At 38.1% G+C, this 27,548-nt stretch overlaps 1 protein-coding gene across 3 annotated transcripts in view; it reads right to left on the reverse strand.

Annotated features, from left to right (window-relative positions):
- Positions 1 to 27,145, reverse strand: part of VPS13C (vacuolar protein sorting 13 homolog C) — a 100,390-nt gene extending 73,245 nt beyond the window's left edge. For 2 of the 3 annotated variants that reach the window (XM_076348376.1, XM_076348378.1), the window contains exons 1-18: positions 26,940 to 27,145; positions 25,110 to 25,153; positions 21,108 to 21,150; positions 20,232 to 20,327; positions 19,155 to 19,256; positions 16,623 to 16,685; positions 14,419 to 14,484; positions 12,122 to 12,231; positions 11,196 to 11,255; positions 10,536 to 10,595; positions 9,706 to 9,786; positions 5,411 to 5,468; positions 4,953 to 5,080; positions 3,970 to 4,076; positions 3,116 to 3,287; positions 2,594 to 2,656; positions 1,235 to 1,370; positions 550 to 644 (exon numbers count right to left, since the gene is read on the reverse strand). In XM_076348376.1, the coding sequence (XP_076204491.1) occupies positions 550 to 644; positions 1,235 to 1,370; positions 2,594 to 2,656; positions 3,116 to 3,287; positions 3,970 to 4,076; positions 4,953 to 5,080; positions 5,411 to 5,468; positions 9,706 to 9,786; positions 10,536 to 10,595; positions 11,196 to 11,255; positions 12,122 to 12,231; positions 14,419 to 14,484; positions 16,623 to 16,685; positions 19,155 to 19,256; positions 20,232 to 20,327; positions 21,108 to 21,150; positions 25,110 to 25,153; positions 26,940 to 27,039 (1,584 nt within the window). In that variant the 5' untranslated portion in view covers positions 27,040 to 27,145. The remainder of the gene's footprint in view (positions 1 to 549; positions 645 to 1,234; positions 1,371 to 2,593; positions 2,657 to 3,115; positions 3,288 to 3,969; positions 4,077 to 4,952; positions 5,081 to 5,410; positions 5,469 to 9,705; positions 9,787 to 10,535; positions 10,596 to 11,195; positions 11,256 to 12,121; positions 12,232 to 14,418; positions 14,485 to 16,622; positions 16,686 to 19,154; positions 19,257 to 20,231; positions 20,328 to 21,107; positions 21,151 to 25,109; positions 25,154 to 26,939) is intronic. The other variant, XM_076348377.1, reaches the window with a different exon arrangement.
- Between the last annotated feature and the right edge of the window lie 403 nt (positions 27,146 to 27,548).

Consider the following 27,548-nt stretch of genomic DNA (forward strand, 5'->3'; position numbering starts at 1 on the left):
CATTGGGTCAAACAGGAAATAATCACATGCTAATGTTCACCTTTATATAAACAACAACTATTCAATTATCAGAATCAAACTGACTTTGGATTTAAAAAAAAAAAAACCAAAAACCAAGAAAACCCCATCAAACCAGAAAGACCATACAGACTAATTTAGTTTTCACCACAAAAGGTAGCAAGAAATAGATGCAATGAAAAAGCTAACATGGAATCTTTTTTCATTTACAGTTAGCTTTTTTAATTCTCTTCCAAGTTGCAAACAGGCGTCTATCATTCAGTTTCTGTTACTTCTAAATCACTCCAGATTAGGGCTGTGCACAAGGCAGAAGAACACCAAAGAAAACATTAGCCATTCTTTGTGTTTTCTGAATAATTTTTTTTTTTAAAAAAAATCTTCTTTGTACATTCAACATAGATTTGACTTGCACTGACACACATTCTACTGCTTAAGGCTAACATGCATCAGAAAGAGGTTTTTTGTTTGGTTGGTTTTTGTTGTTTGTTTTTGTTTTTTTCTTTTAAACCATCCCCGTGAGAAGTTGCTCACCTGCTTTGGTAAGGAAAGGTGATGGGAGCTGTCACTATATCCTATAGCAGTAAAAAGCTTAGCTTTCTCTTCTGGTGTCATTAGTTCATCAATAGCTAAAAACCAAAAACCCACAAAAATTTGCACTTTAATTAGTAACAATAAGCATTTTTCCTCCCATTTGTTTTCTATGGTACTTAAGTTCTGCTGACACATTTTTTTGATTCTTCATATTGCACTAAGTTCCATATTGTAAAATAATTTACACAGAAGCAGTCTTTGTATATGGCATTACATACGTAGCACAGAAATCAGTATAATTTATATTACAAGAGTACCCATAATTCCCAACAATTAAAATAGCTTTGAGGAGTACTATTAGAACAAATCTCTGGTCCAGACAGCAAATCACCAGAATACAGTATTCCAATCATCACCTATTACACTACAGCTATAAGCTTGATACTCTTTTCCTTACCACGATTCTGAAATGCTTATGGCCATTTCAGAAATATGCCTTATTTGCCAGCTCAATAATTATTAACAGTAAGTAATACTATAAAATGGATCAATACTTCATTGCACTGTTTATGCCATACTCCCTCCTTCTGCATAGTAGGAAGCAAAACATACTATAACTTTCTTCTTAGTGTATACAAAAACTTGAAGTCTCTATAGAAATTAGTGCGCTACAGTCTACACCTACTTTCAGGAACAGGTGATTCTTGATCTTCTTTTTTTCTAGATTCTCTTTTACCCCAGAAACCACCAAACCATCCTCCGCCTTTTTTTTCTACTTCTGTGGTTTTCTTCTTCAGTAGTTTTTGTCCCGACCTTATTGTCTACAAACCAGACATTAAAATACATAATTAATAGAATTACTATATATTTTGTTTTTCTGTAAATAATGCATGTATGTATGCATGTTGAACAGACATTTAACTGATGAACAGCAACACCACCCCACAAGGGATTAAGAGCACTTTGACTCACTAGACAGAAGCAAAAAGAGATCGGGGTGGGGGACATATGTGTGTGTGTACGTGCACGCACGCGCATGTGTGTGCAAACAAGCATGTGTTATTTTTACTTTGGACAGCCTTTTTCTACACATTTCACTAGCATTTAGACTACAAAAAGGCAGGAACCACATGAGAAGACAGTATTTAAGAAGATACAAGAAGCAATTACATTCCTCAAACCTAGTAGTAACAAACCTGAAGACTGATCCTGTACCATTACACGTATTTAGAACTTTTAATTTGTACTTAGGCTTTCACCTTGCATTTTAAAAATCAAGGTCTGATCACAAACACCTCAAAAATAAGAAACTTCATTATTATTTTTCCATCTTCATTTTACATACATTCTGGATGTGTAGACAAACACTGAGGCTACATTGGCATGAACAGTAATTACATGATGCAACTACAGAGGTTAATTTTCATGTTAGGAGAATAGCTACCAGTAGCGTGCTTCTCAGGACAACTATTCTGAGCTTGCCCTCAGTGTGCTAGGTGTTTTTGATCTTAACTGCAGATACAACACTTCTCATAATGTTACAACATGCCACTCCTTGTTAAGTGTCACAAATGATTTCCAAAATCAAATGCAGCTTGAGACTTCATCTACCTTTTAACAATTCTCTCAGAGTTGTCTTTTAATTAGATTGGCTGTCCCCTAAAAAGAGAGTATCTAAAGGTGTAGGTAGGATGGGAACAGCTGTACATGCTTGATCTTGAACAGCTGCAGAGCCAGTGTTGAAATAACAGAAGTCAAAGGAAGAAAAGAATCATTAAATCATCACCCTTAGACAATTGCCTGAATGGTACAAAGTGGGTAGCAGTAACACTGTGCACACCCAAACCTACCAAAACTGGTAGGTTTTTGGAACTGGCTTCCAGTTTGGAAATTGATTTATTCTTGTCCTGAAAGGATAGGAAACTTGCCTTCCCACCTCCCTATCCTATCATACTCATCAGCACAAATTTTTTCAAGATACTATCATGACAAAACCATCCAATTCAAAGTGTTACAATACTATAGAACAAAAATTATTTCTTACCTCAACTTGTGCTTGTTGTCTTGCTAAGATTATATTGAAGACATCAAGCTTTCTTTCTAGGTCCTGTAAAAATATATGATGAAATCATTTGCCTCTAAAACACATTTAGGAAAGGCTCACCACTACAAATTCTCTACCAGGTGCTTCGTATTTACACTCCAATTTCTTTCTAGACCTGCTCCTTTCTTTCAAGGGTATACCTCCCCCAGAAGTTCACTAGAACATGAAACCTTATGTTAGGCAGTCTAATTTTTTTTTTTTTTAAATAGATTAATCTTGCACTTCCTTAAATGCATCCAAGTTCATTAATCCACAACTGAAAAGGGTTTATTTAAATGGCATTTTACTAGTATTTTCTTTCTTTCCACAACAGGTTACACTGAACTTCAGATTAAAATGGTATTTCCACAGAACTCTTGTGCTCTTGTAAAACCGACAACCTTGATTACTGTCATGTATATTTAAAGAATTATTTAATAAAGGGACCAAGACATACTTTCTCCAAAGAGAAAACACACATACCTGAATTTGCCTCTGTGTTTCTTCTGACAGTTTACTCTGTGTCAGCTTGTTCTTGTACATATTTTTGTAACTCTTCAGAAGCTGCCTATGTTGTTTTATGTTACTCCATGACCACATTCGAGTATGTCTTTTGATGTGAACTTCAAGAACACTGTTACCTGCATATTTCCACCTACAACAATTCCACACTTGTAAGCAACTTCCCATTTCATTTGTGCATTACAACTTAAAAGTTGCAGAGGTAGTTTATTAATATGCGAACACTTCACTTACCACTTGTCATTTGAGTAACTTTGTTTATAAAAATTTTAAATGGTTTCAACATCCCTTTTGAAAAATAGACTGAGTGCTTATATTTAATGCCTGAAGAACTATAAATCTGCATTCTCTATTGACTTCTGCATGTTTGCAAATTTGGTCTGTAACAGAACTAAGTACACTTAAGCACTTTGATAATCAGCATCAGTTAGTACTTAAAAAAAATCCACAAAAATGTGTATCAGCTCAAAACTTTAAAAATTACAGTTGCCATACATGTTTCCCTTATAATACATTTGCTAATTTTTTTCGTTAGTCTTTCTAGAATTATATTCTAACCTCTAAAGAGAACATCGGCATTTTGTTCAGAGATTTTGGGGACCAGGGTTAGCTTTGCAAGTCAGGTTTTCATCACTTGATTCTTTCACATGTTCTCTTCTGCAAGCCTTTTCTACTTGGCTAAGCAAAGTTCTGTGAAAGTCATAATGATATATGCAATCTACTTTTAAAACTACATTTAATCACAAAGGAGAATGAAAAGACTGGAGAGGACTCCAGCATCTCCCAAAGAATGCATGAACGTACATACAGCTTACCATTGTCTGGCATTTTTATGGAGAGAGACATTTGGCCTAAATCTTCTGTATGGCGCATTGCGAACCATGTAATCTAGGGACTCCAGAAGGTCTATCATGCTGAGGTACTAAACACAGAAAACCAAGTTTCTTAGCAGAAATTCAGATTTTGTTGCATGCAGTACTTAAAGTATACCATGGTCTTCAGTATTCCGCAACCTATACAGAAATTTAAGCCTATGCATTTTCATTAGTATGTAAAAGTGGACCAACTATACCCATTGCTCTCAAAGGACACCACGGTACAAACTTCCGGCTTCCTTGAAGAACAAAAATAATTTGTATTTCTGCTAGCCTGCTCAGCACAAAGTCTTAGGTTTTCTCAAACCAATCATATTCTCTTCATTTGTCAATACACGGTTTCCCCAATTTCAGAACTGCCTTTGCGTTAGTTAACCTTATTGGTACTGTTCTGAACTCAGATTACACTCTGACATCAATAAGAGCTAAAAAGCTATCTAGCAAACTAACTAAATTATCACTTACTAAAGGAAAACACTAACATTGCCAGGGAGCTATCTAAATGAGTTCCTTGATACTTAGCAGGCTTTCTTGCCAAAGCCACTATACTCCATTCATTCCCACCCTTGCTTCTATCTTGGCATCTCTGCAGTTATAATGTTGGCTTATAGTTTTTTAAGATAAGGGCTGCTCATAAGAATGACTCCATTCTCTATGTGAAAGGAATGCTATTGGAAGGGCTGAATACAGATCTGATGGTCCCCAGATAACAGGGTCAGAGTATCAGGATCTAGCACCAGGAAGTGACTGTTATGCAAAGGGAAAGTGATCCTACACTTTTTCCACAGTTACTGCTAAACAGTTTAGACAGTCTACTTGCATATAAGCAGAAAATTCCCAAAGAAGAATGTTTTCCAACAAAAAAATCCTACAGTTCATCACAAACTCTGAAATAGGTGATAACGGATACCAAGCCAACTTACCTGTGGCTTAGTGAATTCAATGACAATTCTCTGTACTTCTACATTACAATCAAGCTTGGGAGTTTTTAGTTCTACTTCTGCATATGGGTTGATATACAGTCTTGCAGAGGCTGATACTGGTCTAAAAACTTAAAAGATAAAAAAAATTGAGATTAATTTTATGTTTACAATTAAAGTATGGGAAGCGATCTTAAAGCACTTATTTCCACTGCCTGAAACATCAACCACTTTGTACTGATAATGTGTATGCTCAAGATCCACAGAATCAGGATGCAATTCTTGCCAAAAATTAAGATAGCCCAGCAGTAGTCAAAAAGCATACAAGCTCTAATATGTTCTATTATGTTTAGGTTTTTGTAAAATAAAGTTAGTATGGGCATGCCTGCATGACCAGGTCAGGCTGTTGTATACTAACATGCTCAGAACAGTTTATATTCACTCATTCCTAGCTTACTTACTGTACTGGTAGTCTTGAGGCTGGTTACCACTAGATGGAATTCCTCTTTTCAGCTGATCCTGTAAAGGAATATGATACTGTCTAGCAATTTCTGAAGAGCATTACTTGTTTACAGTTCTCTAAGCTTTGAGTAGACCAACTTAAGTTCACATGTATTTTGCAAGGGCCTCCTTGCCCTAAATGGGAAAGCTAATATAGCACAAGCACTTAAGAGTGAAGGGTTTAAATACACCAGATTAAAAAGAATTTTAAGTTTCTCTCATCAAGTGGAAGGCTAGTACAGTTTTTATTCAACTTCTGTCTAAATCTTGCAATAACAACTAATGTGTGTTAATTTTGAAACATACAGCTCACGTGTACCTTCAAACATGCAGCATCATAGATCAAGCATTTGTTTTTAAACTACTTGAAGGTACCATTTATTCACATTCTATCCTTCCTCATCTTTAGCACATAAGGAGGCAACTTGAGCCTTCTGGTATTCTGCAGGTATGAGAGGAATTAAAGACAGAAAGAAGTTAGGGAAATAACAGAACAGCCCAAAAGGCCTGAGAAATATCATGCTAGAACCGAGTCTTAATTCAAAATGAGGTCTGTCTGATGCTGTAGTTCTTCGGCAATTTATTGAGAACGCTAGATCCGTGCCCAAACATTTTATCTAGTTTCAGAATTGCAACGGCACAATCAGTTAAGGCAGGAGACCTGCTTTTAGGAAGATGTACATATTAGCTATTACATGAAAGCAGATGAAGTGCTTGTTCCCAGTGTATTTTATAAAGGCTATGAATATTAAGAGTTGTTTTTACAAGGAAAATATTTTGTAACTACAAATTTTTTCAACCTAATCCTTTTCCCAGTTCCTTATTTAAAAACTGTTTTGTATTTTATAAAAGGTACACTTTCTCATTAAAAATATTTGTATTTCAACTTATTTCCTGTCTGCTGATCTATATTAATAAAAGCTAAATTTCAATGAGATTAAGTATAAAACAGCTAATCTCACAACCAGCCATACACTCATGTTATTTAAATACAAAGACTATTGTACGAAAGTAACAGATTGCTACAGATTACACAGTTTATTCTTACTACAACATAGACCAATTAGCTACTACGATAAATCTGATTTCCTGATAATGCTGCTTAAAATTAAGACCAAAACAGCCTGTCTGGATGGAAGATCTAGCTTTCCAGGAAACAAGCTACACTAAAAATTACATATAAAACGTATTCAGGTATTTAATACACATAATGTTACTAAAAAAAGACATGTTATTTGCTATTTGTTCAGTTCCTGTACTGGTTTTAAAATTCTGAAGCAGAGAGGACTTAACAAGTAGGAGAGAAGATTTACACAAGTAATCTTATGCCCATGATGAATTCCATTCTTCCCCTGTGCTTCTTCAAATCTTCTCAGATATGTTTTGAGCTTATTCCTGCTCTCCCTCTCTTCCCCTTTTAGGCACAAGGACACAAAGACGACTAATCACAATTGACAAATTTAAACTAACAGAAGTAATCAAACAGTCAAAAGATGCAAAAAATCCAAATAATGGAGATGATGCCAGTATGCAGTGATACCAGTATACAGCACCAAAATTGCTAAGGATTTCAAGAACTGGAAAAACTGCAAGTGGTGAGATGCTTCAAGTTAATAGGTGGTAAGAATACTGGATACTATTTGCACACTGGAATTGCTCTGCCTCAGCACTCAAAGAACAGTTTACACACAGGACATGCCACAGGTTTTGGAAACAAGCAACTCCACTTTCCAGTCATGGTGAGCAAAACTCCCAATTCTTTCAGAAAGAACCTGTTAATAACTTCCTTGTTGATGGAATAGAAAGTGGTACTTCCTGATACATAAAACTTTAGTTCAACAAAACCACACCAGCATCTTCACTTGCAGCTTAGTCAATAGCAAGTTGAAGTCTCCTTGAAAAGGACTGAGATCTAAGCTGCCAGACAGTGTCAGGTAAGCCCACAAAGCCATCTGTCCACAAGCATGTCAAGGACTGATTCACAAAGGATCTTTCTGACGGTGCCAGAATAACACATTTGAAGCACTAAGACTTTTGCTGCTGTCAATTCAAACTGTGTATTGGTTTGCATTTACATTTCACTTCAGACTGAGATACAACAGAGAAAATATCCACAGACAGGTAATTCTGAAGACTCCCATAGCTAAAGTAACTTGGCTATTATTAAAAATACATAAGCATTTCTGCTAAACTAAAAAGGCAGAAGTGGAAGTGCTCTGAGGAAATTCAGCTCTTTAAAGAACAAAGCAAGAGACTGTAGACAGGAAAAGAAATCAACATATTCATAGTATCTTCTACATACAATGAATTTACACCCCGATTTTGAGACAATAAACAGTACCCTACAAGGGGAACCAGAACAAAAATAAAAGGACTTAGGTCTCAAGTTCCACGTAACAGACCAGATTCAAAGAACGTTAAACGACTGGCTGGTTTTAAACACTTCACAGTTTTGATTCAACCTTCCATGCTAGTACCAAGCTCACCAAGTTAAGCGTATATTTTGTTAAGGAGAGAATAAAACAAAAATAAAGATACCTGTAAAAGATGAGCACAAAAGAAAAAAAGGAAACAAGTAGTATTGTACAAGGACACACAGAACACCTGTATAACCTTTATAAACATAATGGGTCAAAAACTGCACCATTTTTGCACAGAGCGCACCTATTCACACCAGAAACGGAACGCAGATATACAGACAGCATACACTGCACACATGATCTTCTCCACAGTAAAATGAAATGAAATTCAAACTAACAACGGTAATCATATGTCTGCTATTCCAAGCAAAGTGACTTGTTTTCATAATACGTTCTAAAGTTCAGAGTATCTTAGGTTCTGAAAGTAATGTACTACCCAAAAGCTGAGTAGAACAACTAACTGTTTCTCATTACCTAAAGATGAGCTCTTTTAACCACATGAATGAAGTGGCCATCTGAAATAAACTTCTTAATAGTAATGATGTTTTTACAACTCAGAAGTCCTCAGCTGTTGTACAGGAACAGGATGTGTGCCCTTAGCCACAATTTATGTCTATATAACTGCCCTATTCATACTGCCAAAGTTCCCAGTTCCTCTTCTGGGAAAGTAGGACTTAGAGGATAACACAGCAATGAAATGAAAGCAAAACAAGTACTTCACACACTTAGAATATTACAAGTTGCAGTATTCCACTGCTCATCTAGCTAACAGCAACTCAAAACATGAATGAATCAGAAAAAACTAGACATAGCCTCCAGGAAGCGCCCCCCCCCCCCAAATTTGATTTTATCCTTTCCCTGTAATTACCATTTTAAGATATCTGCCTCTCGTTCTGTCTTGATTTACCCTCACTGCCCTCATGCTGCCTCTCATCTTCTGCACTGGAGCACCATCATCAATTTCTCTAGTCTCTACACCACCTGAGTTAGCTTCATCAAGTTGGAAAAAAGTATTTCCAGCATCATCTTTTCCATACAGTCTATCTTAATTATGTTCCACCCAACCTCATTTTCAAAAGTCTTCATTATTCAGCCCTACTGCTCATTCCACATTTAAAGCTGTGACCCTCTTCTGTCTATCAAGCATTGCATACTCATTCACCCATCCATGTAATTTATTCTATTAAAGCTCTTCAACAAAGCTACTTCCCGTAATAAGGGTTGCTATCTTAAAGAACTACTACATTAGCCCCTCTGCAATTTTTTGTTTCTTTATTTAGGTCTGACAAATGGATACCTACCTACCTAAGCTTTGGTTTATTAAAAAGCAAAAAACCCTTTTTTGTTTTAACATCTTGTTCTTCTATCTGGCTTCACTCTATTGGTTAATGTCAGCCATGCAGCTTAGGTAATCTTGATAACATGGATGTAAGTTCCTGTTCCGATAAAGATCTAATCTTCTGAATTTTTATTAATTCTATGCTCGTTTACTATCTCAATATTGCCTTTTTCATTACAGTGGCTATGCAATAGCTCATATAGCCCAGATATTCAGTAAAGAGTACTGGGTAAACAGCATGAAGTCAAGATGAATATGCCAATAGAACTTGATTTTACAGACGCAGTTTCTGACCATTTCTAAAACCTATAGGGGTTGATAACACGAAGGTCACAAAAAAAAATACTAGCTATCAATGGTGCAATGGATTAACATATGACCCTGGTATCAGAATACAGTTGGCCATAAGTGTGAGGAGTGGGGTGGAAATTAGTATGGTGTAGTTTTGAATACTACAACAGCTATAGAATATAGTACGCATTTTCTTCTACATTACCAGTATTTGTTCACGGGAGCCATGATAATACATTTTGCTGTGTATGTTCCAATAAGCACTGAGGCTGTCCAGGCACAAAAGCTGTGCAGGAAAGAAAACATTCAACAGATTCCATAGTCAGTATTCAACCCATTCTATGAACTTAGCTTTCCATTTGTGGTAACAGAAAACAAATGAAAGCAGACTAGACAGCAAATCCACTATTAGCATTGAGATGTATTTAATCTTATAATACTATTTTTGAAGTGAAAATTGAATTGCTAAAAAGCAAGTTCTTAAAGCACACAAGTTCATGCACAAGTTAAATGCGACTCTGGATTGCAGGGGCGAGGGTGCACAAAACCAACATTTGGCCTAATAAAGAAGCCAGGACTATTAAACCCTTCCTATAATCATTCCTATAATTTCTTAGATCTTTGCATACTCCTTTCAGCATGGGGTTGGAGGGCAGGCAGAACAGAGAGACTGCTTAGCTACCAGAATCCCAATTACGTTAGGCATACAAACTAGAGTAGGAAATGGCAATTTGACAACCTATTTGAAATCATAGTTACCACGCAGACTTGCTGGATAACGCATTTAATGAGGGGATCGCTGTTTGCATTTAAGGCAAATCATTTAAACCATGGAGTTGAAAGCTATGCCTTACATAAAGCCAGTTATTTGTGCTCTACTTCTGTTTGAACACACAGCAAAATTAAGGAAAACAGAAGAATTTGCAAGGTAAAATATTTTTCTAATTTTTATTTAGAACGCCAGATTATTTCTCTCCAAGATCAGTTGCCCTCTTCACTTGTATAGGGAGAAAAAAAACCAGACACACACATTACCTTGTATATTATTTTTGCAGCTTCATTCAGAATAGAAGGTGTCCAGTTCTCATTTGTTGTCTAAAAGTTCAAAGCGATAAAAATCATTCTGTGCATCTTATTTAACACATTTGCAGTTTTATCCTATACTTTCAAGCACAGAATGCATCATTTTGGTGCTACCTGATTACAGAAGCCGGTTTCTCTAGACTGCATTCACACAAGTCAAAATCCAATATAAAATTTGTCAGTTTATTTTTATTTTCAACTCCTTATCCTACCCATAACATCCTTAACATCTAAGGAAAACAGGGGTTAGCTGAAATTTCCTCCCCCCGTTTCTCAAAAGGCCTGGCAAAATACCACATTCTTTATCATCATGATGTAATGTTTGCCCTAATTAGGCCTGGAAATAACCTGCCCTATGAAACTAAACATATTCAGTTTTAAAGATCACTCGGATCATAAGAACAAAGCTCTCGGAAAGTGTGATGTTCCTCAATTGTCTTCCCTTCTACTTGCACAAACTTCAAGTACTAGTTGCATGAATAAAAGATTGTCTTCGCTTCCAGCTGTATGCATACTATCATTATATCGTCTTAATACGTTACTTTTCCTTTCTGCTACTCCAAAGACAAGTAAATCGAAAACATAAGAACATGCATGCAACACACACGTTACCAGTAAACTAAGCTCGCCCAATGTCATTCCCAAGGAAATCGGACACTGCGGATCTGTGATCTACAAAAACAGAAAAACAACAGCTATTTATTTCTCTTGCTGCAAACAGAGACATATCATTTAATTAAAGTCGACTGAAATCCTGAGCTGTTTTGAGGATCTTCCTTTACTTAATTATTCTAGCTCAAGCATTCTTGGAACCCCCTAAGTTGGGCCAAAACTAATACTAGACTTAGGACTTCAATTCAAGCTGAAAATTTCCTTTTGGCTTCTAAAAATCTTCATACAGGAAAGAACCAAGAACTACAGAGTACCACATCTCAGTCAGCTATATCATTTTATGACTTCCATTCCTCCCACCTTTTTAAATTTAGTGTCTCTGAAAATAGTCCTAAAACAGGTTTGAGAAATACTCTATATCCAATGCTTTTCTTTTACATTCAATTATCTCACCACAAACTGCTTTATCATTTTCCTAAAGGAAGCTGGAAGCAGGCTAGAATAATACCAAGTTTGGTTCATATAAGCATTCTCATTTATCAATTAAGTGTTTTCAACTATTTGCCTTCTGACTAATCTGTAACCCACCCAGTTTCTGCCATTCTGGACTTTACCCAGGACACTGAAAAGTTCTGGACATCAAGTGCACACACTAACATATGATGAACAGCCATCATCCACATTTACTGAGCAAGGCACCACTGGAAAAGGCAAAAGAGGGAATATCTATTTTACATAACCAAAACATTTCTGGCTTTCAGTCATATCTGAGGTACTTTATTTGAAGAGGTGCAGAGGAAACAGTGCAGAAGAAACCACAGCAACTTTTTCAAGGCGGCAGGTAACAGTTTCTCTCTGTGGACTAGACAACCATGACTGCACTGGAGTTCAATTTAAAGTGAAGAGATTATGTTCCAGATACTTACATCATCTTCGTATTTAACATGAATGCCTGTGATTTTGACTTGCACATTTTTTATAACTTGAGTCGCGAGCTTTTCTAAGAAAGTATCTTTCTTCTCCTCCTTTGGTTTTTCTAAAACAATAATTTAAAAAAAGTCACCATTCAGTGTAGTAGTTGCATCTTGGGTTTAACCACACCAACTGCTATACTAATGTAAATTTAATGTTTACTCTAACATGAATATTTAACATTTAAGTTTTCACTTATTTAGATTACATATTTGCATTTTTTCCTTTTCTGTACATCCACATTCTGAAGATGTGATGTTAGCTGTGTGTGCACAACACAACCATAGGAAAATTTATGTCTAAGTTTCAGTCAAAACAGCTCAGCTTACAGCAAGTTCTTGTTTAATATACTTCTCCCCACGCCTTCCAAGGTAAAAGGTGCTCTCTTAAGAGTCCCTCAGCAATTAACTAGGGGTTTCAACAAGCAAACAGGTAAGACGGTGTAATTTAGCACAAAATACCCTCGCATAAGCAGGTAAAGATCATACTTGCACAAGAGACCCGTCCATTAGAGCCTTTCATACAACACTGCCCGAGAGAGTTAAAAAGCTGGCATACCATAACTGAAAATGAACAGTTACTCTGAAGTATTTCATTTCTTCCATACTAGACTTGTACCGTGACCATTTAAGCTAGGTCCATATCAGACTTTGCTATGCCACGTAGTGATACTTGAACGTATGCTGAACAAGATAGGGTAGCAGAAGTTGCATATCCACAGAAGTTAAGCATTCTACCCAAGACAAATATACACATGCCGAGGCAGGGAGGAATATTTACAATCTCTTATTATTTAATGAAATAACTCTGAAAATATTATCTCAGACTGAGCTTCTTAACATTTTACCTAAAATATGGCTCCATGAGCCGCTTGTTCTCTTGCTATCTTTACAGGCTACCTTGTCTTGTTCAGTATCCACCTTACAAAGTGGCTATCCCGGTGAATGCCACTAATCAACCTACCAAGCTTGTACATTTTTGTTGCAAATGCTACAGATAGCTCAAGTTGAAGAAGCAGTCATGGCTATCCAAGTAGAGATAAATAAGGACTACAGGTTTTGACCAAGTTTAGGGTTGCACTCTGAGTTTGACTTCTCGGCTTACTTTAACTGTCTGTAACTTTTTAAATATGCAATGCACGCTGAACACCACAGATATGTAACTTTGTACATCTTGCTATAAAAATTAGAATAATTTTTTTTTTTTAAGCTCTAAAAGAGGTTCAGGAGATTCCTTTAAAAATGAAAAGACTTCGCTATTGAACATGATATAATGCTATTTTAGTCAACAGCACTTGATTTCAAGTAAAAAAATTAGTCAGGAACTCGGAAAAAAACAAAACATTTTACCACTTCTACATGCAACTCACATTTCCTCCTATTAATCATTTCTTCACAATTCCCACTCCCTATTAACAGAAACCAACACAATACTGATAAAGAAAAAAAAAAGGGCAGAAGTGCTTATTGAAGCTTCAGGACCTTCAGGTGCAAGCAGGCAACCCATTAACATTTTTCTAGCCAGATGCAGCTACCAGCAGCAATAAAAGTTTGATTCCTTACAAAGCTTACCTAGGGTCCCCACAAAGGTTTTACTCCAATTGTAAGTCTATGCTGCAGCTTCCTCCAAGATCAAATACGTAACAATACAACCACATGGGATATGGCAACCCATTCTTAGTCACATGCTAATACTGAAGGCCTGTATGGTTTGGTACTTATGGACAATGATTATCCTCTTGGGGAAAAATATCGGTTTCATTGCTGTCAAAATATCAGTCATAATACTATGCTAGCTATTTAGAACAGAAGCTAAAAGGTGCTGAAAAAGACTGTTTACTGCTATATCATCAGTATAGTATCATATTTACTTTACATAACTGTTACTGGAATATTACAGAAATTAGACAAACAGATACCTCTTCCACATGCAGTTTTTCCAATAGTCATAGTAAAGTGCCACTAATCAGCCTACCAAACGTGTACATTTTTGTTGGAAATGCTACAGATAGCTCAGGTTGAAGGAACAGGCACAGCTATCCAAGTAGAGAGAAACATGGACTCTCTTCAGTCTTATTGGATCCAGAGAATGCATAAACAGCAAAAAAGAGCCCTCTCCAATTTACATCCTCTCTTTCAAACACGAGAAAAAACAGGTATGAGTGGATGTATATCCAAGACTAAGAAAAACTAATCCAAACAGAAAGAAAAAAAAGTCTTTAAAAAAGTTAAAAGCCATAACTTTTACCCACCTTTTGAGTGATCGTGACCTTTAAAGGGTCTCTTAAAATGCTTTTTATACTTTTTACGCTTACGTCCTTTTTCAGTGCAAGCAATTTTTGGGGAAAAGGATAAAATTCAAGTTAGTAAAGCAGAAATGTAAGAAAGCATAAGAAAAAGATGGAAGAAAGTTTAGCTTGTCTTAAAGGAGAATGCCTTAGAGTAAGGTCTCATTAAAAGCTTCTGAAGAATTTCAGATCTGTTAAGGAAGCAATCAGCTACTTCTCATAGCACAGAGCCTTGTTTCTCATAATTTATGTATACCTAAATTCACTTTCAGGGAAGCAACTGAAGCCTTGCTTTCTGCACCACCACCACCCCTTTTTTTTTTTTTTAAAAAGTCATTGAAGTTCAAAGCCCAAGTAAACTAAGCAGCCAGTAAAAACTTTAGATTAAGTATCCAAATTTCTACTGGATCAATGGTCCTGCCAATTATAAGGTCAAGGCATTTAATTCAACTTTCATATATTCCTTATGTAACATCTCAAGAGTTCAAGGAATTACAAATAATCACCAGGCTTCTCAGCAAATACATACCCAGACTTCTTCATGACTGCATTGCATAACATAATTCCAGATCACTTATGTACAAGAGAGCTAAAAACAGAGCCATGACTGCTTATTAGAAACCCTGGTGAATAAGTTTTTCTGTAATCCAAGTGTTTGTTTTTTACTTAATGACCTCAGGCAAAGGCATAATTGCGGGGAAAAAAACCATGGAAGTTTAAATCCAGAAGAAGCTTCTACCGTACAAGGGCATAACTTCCAAGTTAAGATATTTAAGATGTACGTAGAAACCCAAAAAGCACTTTTCAATATGATTCTTATGCTAATCAACAGTATGGTATGAAAGCGATCTGAAAGAATGATACCAGTAACTGCAAAAAAGCATACAAAAATGATGACTCTTTAAAAGCTTTATATTAAATAAATTCTATCATTTACACACAAATTATGACCCACACAATCACAACCATTTCATGAATTAAATTAATGCTCATACTTTTCCACATTTCTAAAGAAAACCGGTTTGGTGAGTTGCACTGTTTCTTTCCCCTCTCTGGCTGCACAGGGGAAAAGACCGTAGCAACAGGGCTGCCTGTCTAAGAGGTTGTAGCACGAGAAGGGTGTATCCCACTAAAGCAAGAAGGAAGCAAGTGCAACAGTGTATTTAACTCTGGGGAACAACTTTATTTGTATGTAATTTGCATGCTTGTTCAAACAAAGGAGGAGAAAGTGCCTGCCAAGATTTCAACCTGTCTTGCAGGTAAGGTGATCATCCTACAAATAACCCTAAAAAGGAAAAACTATGCCAAGTAGAAACAACGTTTTCTCTTGGATAGTTCCTTTTAGCAGTACAAGTAATCCCCTATAAATGGTATTTTTAAAATACAGCTTCCTTCACTTACTACTGAATTTGTAGTTCTCAGGCTTTCAGTCCCATTTATGACAAAACTAAGGGAACTGATTTTCCTCTTGATTACCCGCCTCCATTACTATGGAGAAACTAAATGTATGATTTTAAGCTCATTCTAAACCTGCACTCAGATAAAAGTCCACTAAGTAATTTTGGCTAAGAATAAATTTCTGAAAATCTGGTTCAAGATGATAAAAATACAGCAGGTACAACATAACAACAGTTTCTCTGAATTTCAAAGGAAACTGTTTCCTTGCCTAACTTGAGAGCAATCCAAATAAACAGAACCAGGGAAAAGCATGCTAAATGCCTTCAATCTGCTATGGTTCATGTTGCCTGTCCACGGTTTCAAGACCGCCTCAACTTACAGTATATTAAGCCCAGACACTTAAGTAAGGGTAATTACCCTCTATTCTCAAAACTCCTAAAGATAGTGTTTTAAAACTACAGTAGAAAGTTGTCAGCATTTTATGACATTCTTGAGCTCAACATGGCTGATGGAAATCTTTCTAAATGGTCTCTTAGTCTTCTTGAACAGCCACTCAATTACAACAGGACTAGTCATTGCAAATTTCCACTTGACTCCACGGTCATTAAAATCTTATTTCTAGAACCACCAATACATGGATGCTTACCAAACAAGTATTGTTTTCGCATTTCTACATTTGGCTGCTTTGAGGAGGGGCAGGGGGGTGTGTTTTTAAACATGTAAGCTGCATACTCATCATGCATGTGTAAAATGTAACCACGCATACCCACCAGGCTTGGTGTCCTTGTAAATCAGACTCTCCAACCCATACAAGGAATCTTGAGAATGAGTGCCTTGGTCCACATGGCAGCAAATAACCAAAAAAACGCATTTTGTTTAAAAGAAGGAAATCAGCTCCTGATTTAATGTTAAGTTTATAAAACTCATATGACACGTTACCATTTCCATTACAGTATCTGACAGCCAGAGGCACTTCAGAATATCTAGTTTCAAAGATTAGCTACGTAGGCAAGTTATGCAATTTTCATTTTATTTATAACCAGCAAAGGACAAGAGCTGCAAGCTTTGGTCTCCATATATGGAGTTTCGATACTGATAGATTTTAATAGCTTAGGAAACAGAAGATGATGTTTTGTCAGCTTGTGTCAGCAGAGCTTGTTACCACTTCCCCATCACACTACACTAACCACACAGTGACATGACCATTTTCCTCAATATTTGAATAGCATGTCTAAAGAAAATATCCCCAGGACTGTTTATGCTAAGAGACTCTTAAATAAATGCAAGTACTGAATCAAGATTCTTTACATTAAGGTAAAGTTGAGTACTAATCAGAAAAGCAAATACAGCTGAGAATTCATGGACCCTGGTAACTTTCTATTCAATATATTTCCTAGATTTTCACCAGCTATTGTGTGCTCTTAAAAGCCTACAGAAAGAACTGAATTTCTTAGAAATTTATGGTGCAGTAGAGCAACTTGGGCCCTAAGACTCCTGTATCTAGCAAAAGCAAGGGATCTGCTCACACAAGAACTACACAAGTCCTCCTGAGCACAATATTCTAGTACAACACCAGAAACAGAAATAGCTACCACTGAGATACGATCACAGAATATCTCAAATTGGAAGGGACCCATAAGGATCATGCTGCAGTATGACTGAGAGGATAACTACAGTTTAAAATAATCCAATTTGAATGTTCCTCTAGCTTTTCCTTCACAAGGCTGGAAGTTTAAAACTGCAAAACATGACTAAATCTAATTCTAGTTCTGTATATAAGGAGTTGAGCTACTGAGGTATCTTTTTTTTTTTTTTTCAAAAGCCTTACAAATGCTGGATGTAGTAAGTTTCTTTCGAAAGAAAAAAAGATGATTGTCGCAGGTGCACAGACTCACTCTTAATTATATGAAGTTCCAGAATTAGAATTCCTCAAGCAGTGCCCATTAGGTTAAAATTCTTGTTATGTTATCCCTTCATCCCATTGCTACTGGTGCAAAGAATAATGGCTGAAACACTGCTGCTTTACAGTATCCAAGTCCTACAAAACCAAGGTTAAACCTCTATGAACATTCCTTTGCCCCAGTATGAAGTAATGGCTGTAAAATTCATTCACTGAAGTTGCCTTAGCTCTCATACAGTTTCTGGCATATTAAAGACAAGAAATAAAGCAAGGCTTCTTTCTTCACTGTAAATGGATTGCCAGATTGCTGTTTGAATGGAAACTGAAAATGTACATCTCAAACTAGCAAAACAGGAACAAGGCAGTAGAGAGTCCTGTAACTGGAAAATTAAATAAGCAAAGAGATTACAATCTAACTATCTTTTTCCAAGTCTTCTAACCATCACTTCATTTTCAGCAACTTTTCCAAAGCAAATCACTTGCAGCATTACAGGTATCCTAGAGATGCATCTTAAGAACCATTATACCACCCAAGAAATAGGTCTCACTTCAGAAAACAACTTCAGAAATAACTTCTTCCTCTACCATATGTAGTTACCTGTCATTGGTTCTGAGCTTGGTTTCTGTCCAAACAAGCCTAATTCATATCATAATTTTGTAAAAGATATTTGTTATGACCAAAAAAACCAACCAAACAAAAAACCCAAAACCCACAAATCAGATTAACTGGACTGAAATGACAAATTATTTTAACCTATAATTGAAAGTTTAAAAATTTTTAATGACCTAGATCAAATGTTTAAGTAAAGTTTCCTATGTTCATGTTCAATTGTTTTCTTGTGTCATGAATTATTTCCTGCTCAAGAGAGTCTCATTTTTCAAACCAGTCAAAACGCAGTACATCATAAAAGGACAGCAGAAACTGAAACAAAAGCATTATTGTTGAAGCAAAGATTTACAAACCTTACCACTGTAAAAATTACAAACCTTACCGCTCTTAAGCAAAGAACAGCCTGTCACATGCACCTCAAACACATTAAATATCTATTACTGAAGCTCTAAAGCAAGGTAACAACATTAGCATCATGCAATGTAGTTTCTACTTTTGGTCCTGTTCCCCTACAGCTTTAAAGAAAAAAAAAGACATACCAGACTATCAAATTCTCATTTCCAATAGAAGCTGACTGGATAAATGAATGGTAAACAAAACAAATAACATTCCTTTCAAGCTTTAGAGTAAAAAGGCTTTTCAAAGCACTGTAGTAAGATTAGCTAGACACTTGAAAAAACAAAATTCATTAAGTCAATCACAAAACAGGATTTTTCTTTCATAGCACAGTCCTCAAATTCCAATGGAGATTTTTTTTTTTAAAAAAAGCCACGACAATTATTAACTCAGTACCTTTTTCTGCCGCTTTCTGCAAGGCTTCCTCAATTCTTGCCAATTCCTTTTGTTTATTATCCTGCAAGTATTTTTCTTCCTTCTCTGCATCATATTTAATGCCTGTAAGCCAAGTTGGGACAGCTTTAATCCTAAATTTCATAGAATCACAGAATAGTTTGGGTTGGAAGGGACCTCTAAAGGTCATCTAGTCCAACCCCCCTGCCGTGGGCAGGGACATCTTCAACTAGAGCAGGTTGCTCAGAGCCCCGTCCAACCTGACCTGGAATGTTTCCAGGGATGGGGCATCCACCACCCCTCTGGGCAACCTGTGCAAGTGTCTCACCACCAAGTTCATTTCAAGTCATATAGATGCATAATCCAGCAACGCACACCATATTCAACATTATGTAGCACAACACCTTGTCTGAGGTAAAGGCTATTCTAGGTTTAATTGCTTGAAAGCTGCATCCAGCCTCTGAAATTGTTATTTCTACACAGTAAGACACAAAAGGATCATACCAACGTTTAAGCACTACTTCATAGGAGAACCTTTCTGTGGAAATTCATACCCTTAAGTGTGGTCTGTGCAATATAATGCAGGTTTGTAAGTTCTACTACACAAATATTTGTCACTCTAGAAACTTGCAAGTTTTCTTAATATACCAGAGGTTCTGATTTCAGAGAAAACTAATCAAGTTCTCTGATCTTGATCCCTCTCCCTAAAAACAGTTCTAATGGAATTACTACTTTCAACTGTTGACAGTTAGAAGCAGATGACCTATACCATGCACAGCCAAAAGATCTAAAGCATGCCAGAAAAGTGGATTCAGGATAAGCACACTTCAGAGGAAACTTGGTTGTTGAATTGAACTTGGAATGGATACAACCAAGGATTTCCATAAAAGCAACAGGTGCTGTTTCCTCCCACCCTTCTTCCACTAGCTTGCCAGCATTTGTCTAGAAATTTCCCTGAGGGAACAGAATGTAAAAATGGCAACTTACATGAACTACTTGCTATTATATACTCAATTACATGGTACCCTTAGATATTTTTCTCTTCCGTTATTTAACTGTGTTGTTGAAGAGTTTACATACTTGCTCCCGGAACTATTAGAAGATACAAGCCTTCTAGAGTCGCAACAACTGCCTCGCCATACAGATTCTTCCAAGGAATCTTCAGAGTAAGTTTATCTAAACAAAGCAGATACAGTTACATCAAAACAAAAATCTACTCTATGCCTAGTCCAAACAACACCTCAGGCATTGAAGAGCATTAGCCCTATATCTTGATGTCCTAAACACCTTAGAAGGTAAGGAGAAACCGTATGGGCCTAAACATTTTATAAAGCCCTTGAAGCGATAAAATACATGCAGAGAAAACATAAGCCATAGATTTAAGCAAGACGATGCAGTTTGAGTCAGAAGACTTCAGATCAGAACCTGAGATCATGACTGAAGTTCAATTCACTGGGATGAACGTGATTTTCCCACGGAAGTAGAAGAAATAAAACACACATTCATCCCCAACAAATGTTTCATGTGAAAAAGCAATGCTGACCACCCAGGAAAGGAATTTTTTAAAAACCATGTATCTAGAGTTCCTAAACCCTTGGCATGTTTGTCAGTTTCAGGAATCTTACTTAAATTCTTCATATTCCTAATCTGTCCTTTAAAGAGCCACACATATTCTGCCTATGCTAAAGAGCTCCCTTGATCATCCACGTATCTGGAAAGAACCTCTCAGACATGTTTTTCATTCCAGCCTGTAAAGTTACACAAACAGGGTTTGCCAGATAACACTTTATTATTTATCCAGGGCAGCAACATTAAACTTCTATGCTAGTTTCAACAGCAAGTACAATTACAGAGATCACTTAAGAAAGCTTGATAAAAGGAATTCAGAGGCAGGACTGACCTTAAGGCCTGTACTAAAATTTCCATTTCAGTACTTACACTGAAACAAAAACTTACCTATCTGACCAACTTTGATTCTAAAAGGTACATCCAGTTCACTCTGTGAAGAAAAAAAAAGTATTAAACAGATCCATGTATTTTAAAGATAAGCTGGTTTATACAGCAAAATTATCTTTACTTCTGTTAAAACTATTTTCCCAGAACTGAAGTTCCAGAACAGAAACAGTTCTCCATATGACAGAGATTTAATTATTTAGCAATACTCACATGAACTCAGGAATCCATAAATATCGTTAGGCTTGTAGAAAGCCTTAAAACAATGCATTTACACATTTCTGGCAATTCTCTCCTACAAGTATGATAATGCCTCGCTCCAAAGGTTTCTAAAAAGTAAAGTTTTATCTATATACAAGAATTTAATTTTACATTTTTATTAATTTGGCACATAGGTCTTTTCTTTTTGATAATAGCACTTAGTATTTACAAACGTATAAGAAGTCTGACTAACAATACTGAGAAGTTCTTTGCAAAATGCCTGCCAAACATCGAGAACATGAGAGGCTCATAAAGATGAGGAACATGTGACAAGTCAGCAATTATTAACATCAATTAAAACCTCACGAAGTATCTCTCCTGTATTTTGCATACCACAAAAACAGGAATATAACCACAGGAATACCAAGATCATAAGAGGGACAAAGTAAAGAGGAAGTAGGAGAAAATAAATAAATAAATGGAAAGATTACAAAGTCAGTTAAAATATCAAGATTCCAGACCTGTCTTCCACTTCAGTATTCTTTTCAAATAAGTTAACCATAATTCAAAGACCTGAAGAGAAGCCTTAATCTCAAAGATTATAAAAACCAAACCCATTTTCCCAAATGAGACAGATATTAACCACTTCTTTCTTCCCATGTACTAGAAAACAACCTTGACCACCACTTTGCCAACAACTTAAAAACATTTAACAGGGCTCCTCCAAAAAAGAAGATTAATACCCAAATTAACATCTCTGCCAGATTTCCAGTTTTTAAAAAGCATTCTGAGATGCAGTTAGGAGCCTAACATCAACCAACTTCAAGAGACTGAACTAGTGACAATATTTCTGTGGCTTGTTCTTTTTTAGCACCTCGAAGAAACAATTGAAAAGCAAGAGCTATGGAATACTTTAACCCTTTTCTGGTTATAACTGCATAGTCCTAGAAACTTTTCCTCATGCTTTAAATTCTTCCTGATGACAACTCCTCTTCAGCAACTCCCAAATATTTCTTCCTGCAGGCTGCTGCGTGTTAAAAATCTAGTCAATGAGCTTAACTGAAAGCTTTCTTCTCAGTTTTTATTTTTCACTGAAATGTATCAGGAGAGAAAGAGAAAATAGACTCACTTAAAATAGTTTGATCTCCAAACTTTGGTTTTGGTAGTAAGAACGCGCATAAGAAGAGGGTGAAAAACTGTGAGAACAAAGAAAGATCTCTGCTCTTGATAGAGCCAGGAGCAGTCATGTAGAAGCAGATACCAGCAAACAAATCCACCCCATTTAATGCTGCATTTATGACTCACAGCTGAATTCTAAGGGGGACCAGCTCAGTTCGGCCTGCTGAAAGGACATGACCATGAGTTTGACCTTGAAAAATTAGTTTTCAGAAGATTAAATTCCAAGGTGGAGGGGGGAGGCAGGATATGAAGAAAAGGCTAGAAATTAAAGATGTTTTAAAGTTGTTGAGTAAAGACAACAGATTAACATAAAATAAAAACTGTGTGAGAGCATTGAGGTTTGATATTAACATGAAAAAAGATGATTTACTGAAAATACTTCAAGACTAACTGAGAAGGAACAGGCAATATTAGCTTTGAAGATTAAGAGCTGTGACCAACTGGATACAAATTCACAAGTAAAGAAGCTCAGAGTTCAAGCTTTTTGATGGTAATGACTCTAATAATATAAGCTGAGAAACATGTAATAGGTTGCTAAAGAGCTTAGGTCATAGTTTGTCATGAGTCATTTTTCATTATGATTGAAAAATAGGATAAAGATGAAGAAATCCATCGGAAATAATTCATTTCTATCACTACTACAAGTTTTTAACAAAGTAAAAAAGGAACATTAATAGCAACTGCCCCATTATACTTCTGTATTTTTATAGCTGAAGTCACACAAAACAACAGCCTCAAAAGAAAAAGTACATATTTCACAGAATGACACTTCAGCACTTTGTGTCAGCAAACTGTCTAACATATTTTGGGAAAAAAAATGGTTACATTTTCAAGGTGTCTTAGAATTCATTTGTAAAATAATTTTGTACAATTTTAGATTTTAGAGATCTTACACTAATCTTCTTAAGTTGACTTTGCATGAGCTGAAGCCTAAATTTTCACTGACGTCTGACAAACTTCCATTTTAATGAAATGCTCTTTTACTATGACTAACGAAAAAAATAGACTCAGCAAGCGGAACACTAAAAGTAACTATTTGCTCGTCTCCCTTTCCCTAAGGACTTTCTTTTCTTACATTTGAGAAATACTGTATCTATAGACAGAAATTAAAAGCTAGTTATTTTCTGGTGGAAAACCTTAAGAGGAAAACAAAAACAATCCAGACTGCAGCAGACAGGCAAACTAGAGAAGAAGTTGGACCATATCACGCTCCTTTAATCCTTTCTTTTTGAAGAAGGTGTAGTCTAGTTCTCTAAAAATGGTGTTCAGCATCGACCTTCCTTTAATTACTTTTGCACAGAAATCTAACATATTGCAATTGTAAAGCAGTCAGAAACATCCCTTGTTTTCAGTTCTTGAATTTCAGCTCTCTTTCAGCTATGGGCAGCCACATACATGACTATGCATTTTTGTAAGTCAGAACTGCTAGAACCATAATCAACCTTGCTGTCATCATAAGAAGGAAAGACGTGTACAAAGTAGGTAACACTTTCTTCCTCCCTTTTTTAACTACCAAATTACAAAGATATTTGTATCAAGAGTTTTAAAGTACAAGAAAGTTATCAGGAATGGATGAAATGGGCAGGTAAAATATGAAACTTCAGAACAATGAAGAAAAACCAATGATTAGGTCATACAAAGATCCAACATGTTTTCAGTTCACAGAAGAGTAACAGTTCCCTTCAGTGAAATTTCAAGCACACTAAAGATAGCAGTAAGATTCTCTCGATCATGAGCTCTATTAAAGAACATAAAAATCAGCCAAGTTTTTTTTCAGACAAGAATATGGGTACTTAATGCAAATTATTTCTTGTTTTTCCTTCACGCCGTCATTCCTATTTTAAAAGGAACAGAATGGAGCATTTGAATAACCACATTTACTTTCAGAGAATACACATCTTAAAAATGTCTTCCCTGCCAGTTTTAAATAAGCATGTATTTACACAGAAAGTCATAAACATAAGCTTCAATCCCATCAACTGATGTAGAAGGATGAACTTTTCCCCCCCTTCATTCCCACACCAACAACTGAGAAATGAACCACTATCTTTCAGAAGACTTCAATGAGATCAATCAATTTGCAGGAGTCAGGCCTTGAAAAATCCATTTATTCAACCAAAGCTAAAATAAAAAGAATACGTAGGCCTATGTAAACCCCTTAGATCTAGTAAATCATTCAGAAACATAGAAACATCTACTGCGTGGACATACAAGTGAGGAAAAAACCCTATGACTTAACGAACTATGATTATACAGTAGCAGTCACAGCAGAAATTAAATCCTTTAGGTGGTACTGTATGACCAAAATGGTAACAGAAACGCACCAATATCTTATTTAAAGTTTTATTCCAAGCCTCAAACACTGGGAAATTTACTTTAAAACCCTACTGCTAACTTCTCAGAAGTTATTCTTCTCTTCTGAAGGAGCACACTTACCTTTTCACCCATAGCTTCTTTTCTTTCTGTTCCACTAACATGAGCAAAATTAGAAGCAGTTAACCAAGGACTCACTTCCAATAACCAGTAAAGGCGGCATACTGTGTAACGTGAGACTACAGTAATAGTTTATCCTATGACTTAGTCTTTAGACCCATAAAACAATTTTAAAATTATTAGAATACTTACTAATGCATTCTCCTTGATCTGTAAGTTGTCAAGTGCTACATTACCTATTTAGAAGAAAAAGAGAAGTACAGAACAAGTGACTTCAACTATTATTTAAGTTGTAACAAAGAACACAGCTACAACCCTCCCCAGTACACATGCATAAAATCTGAAAACCTGACTCCAGTTACAGAATAGCACAATTTAATTTAAGAGTCATTAAACACTGATTATTCAGACAAAATTTTATGGTGGAAGAGATTACAGAAGAATCACCACCTTAGATGTCTGCATGTTTCTACCCTATTAAACATATCTACAATAACAGGAAATCTTTCTTATTATTCACTTTGTTGTCAATGGTAATTACAGTTCTATCAAGGTAGGTAGACTACAAAAATTTTATCTCGTTTTTGATGATTTTACATAACAGAAAAATCATGAACCATAGAAACAAAAAACTCATGCCTATTTTCACAAACACGTTAACTTTTCCTGACACAGGCAACGTAATAGGATTTCCAAAGGGAATGCCAGCACACAGAATTATACCTGAGGAAAGCACATATAATATACCTCTTAGTGCTTTAATGCCAGATTCCTTAGAGCTATATTCCATTTTTAATATAGGTATTAATAATTTATAAATGTTAAAATACTTACTACCATGGCAAGAGCAAAATTAAGATGACGAGAAAAGTCTCGTCCCTTGTGTATGGAAGGCATCTAAAATAGCCAGCCTTCTCTAGACAGTACTTCAACTGTTTTTCTGCATGCCTACAGGGTAGCAAACTGCAATGCTTGATATATTCACTGAGAATAGCTACTCCACAATATCGCACTATCACGCCTGTTTAATACACATTATTTACACCAATAAACTAGCAGGTGAAAGACATAGCTCCCCAAGCACCACATCAGCTGCACCGCAACAAAGGCCTCCCCTCCTCCTGCATGAGCCACCCCACGCTCCACTGCACCGCAGACAGACCCGACAGCACACTCGTGCTTCCACCCAGTATACTCTCAAGAAAGGTAAGGAAAAAAATACCGGTTTTTTTTTTTCTTGCCGACGGTTTCCTGCCTCAGAGCTCACCAAGGCCAGCGACATGCGCCCACGCCTCAGCCTCTCGGAGCGACTGCCACAGCTGGGAAGCTACCCAGGCACCCGCGCCCAGGCCCCGCCTCGTGTGGAGGGAGACCCTAACTTCGCCCTTTCTTCCCCCACAACCTGCTGCCCTGTAACTGCGCGGGTATCTCGCCCCAGGTCCCCTCACAGGCAGACCCCCGCCTCACGGCGGCGCAACAGCCGTAGCCTCCGCCCGCCCGCCGCCGGGGAGAGCCCGCCGCGGGGGGGCGCCGCCACCGCGGGGAGCCGCAGCCCCACAGACCGACACGATCGACCGACCGACCGCCCCTCACGAGGCGGGAGAGAGAGGGGGCCACAGGCCACGAGCAGAGAACGACCGACGGTCCATCACGGGGAGCGTGGGCGGGTCCGCGGCCACAGACTGACCGACAGCCCCTCACGAAGGGCCGCGACTCACAGACCGACCGCCCCTCACGGCGGGAAAGGGGAGGGGGGTAGGTCCGTGGCTACAGACTGACCGACGGTCCCTCACAGAAGGCCGCGGATCCGCAGCTCGCCCTCTCCTCACAGGGGGCCGCAAACCCACAGACCGACCGCCCCTCAGAGGGGACGGCGGTCCTACAGCCCGCCTACCCCTCACGGGGGACCGCTGCCAACGAGACCCGCTCCCCGCCGTGGCGCGAGGAAGCGCCCGCCCCCGGTGACAGCGGCGGCCCCGCAGCGCCGCGGAGACGGGGAGGGAGAGGGAAGGGGTTCCTTACCCCCCCATATGCCCAGCTTGAGCTGTGACTTGTTCAGGTTCTCCACATAGTCGCCCAGGAAGCGGTTCAGCAGATCCGCCACCACCGACTCCAGCACCATGGCGGAGGCGGGTCTCACTGCGCGCCAGCCGCGGCCCAGCGGCAGGGGAGAGAAGAGGAGGGGGCGGCGGGGCGCGCCGTAAACCAGCTCCGGGCGCGTCCCCGGCAGTCAGGTGACGGGGCGGGGCGGGGCGGGGCGCGGCGCGGCGCGGCCCAGCGCCTGACGGGGCCGCACGCCTCCTCGCGCCGGGCCCGCGCAGAGGGCGAGGGGCCCGCGCCGCGCCGGGCGGCGGAAGGGCTCGGAGCGGCTGCGCGGCAGGCCCCGGGCGTGGGCTGGCCCGTGGGTGTGTTTCCCGAGGCCGAGGGCCGGGGTAGGGGAGCCCCGGGCTGGGAGAGCCGGTGGCGCCTCAGAGCCGCGGGGGCGAACGGGCGCGTGGCGGCGGCGGCGGGCGGCGCCCCCGCGCGGCGTCCCTGTGCGGCGTCCCCGTGCGGCGCGGTGCCTGCGCCGGAGCGCGGCCGCAGCCAGGGTTCCCCCGGCTCCTCCGGACGCGAAGCGACCGCCGTGCGCTA

Source organism: Aptenodytes patagonicus, chromosome 10 (assembly GCF_965638725.1).
Source record: "Aptenodytes patagonicus chromosome 10, bAptPat1.pri.cur, whole genome shotgun sequence".
Lineage (NCBI taxonomy): Eukaryota > Metazoa > Chordata > Aves > Sphenisciformes > Spheniscidae > Aptenodytes > Aptenodytes patagonicus.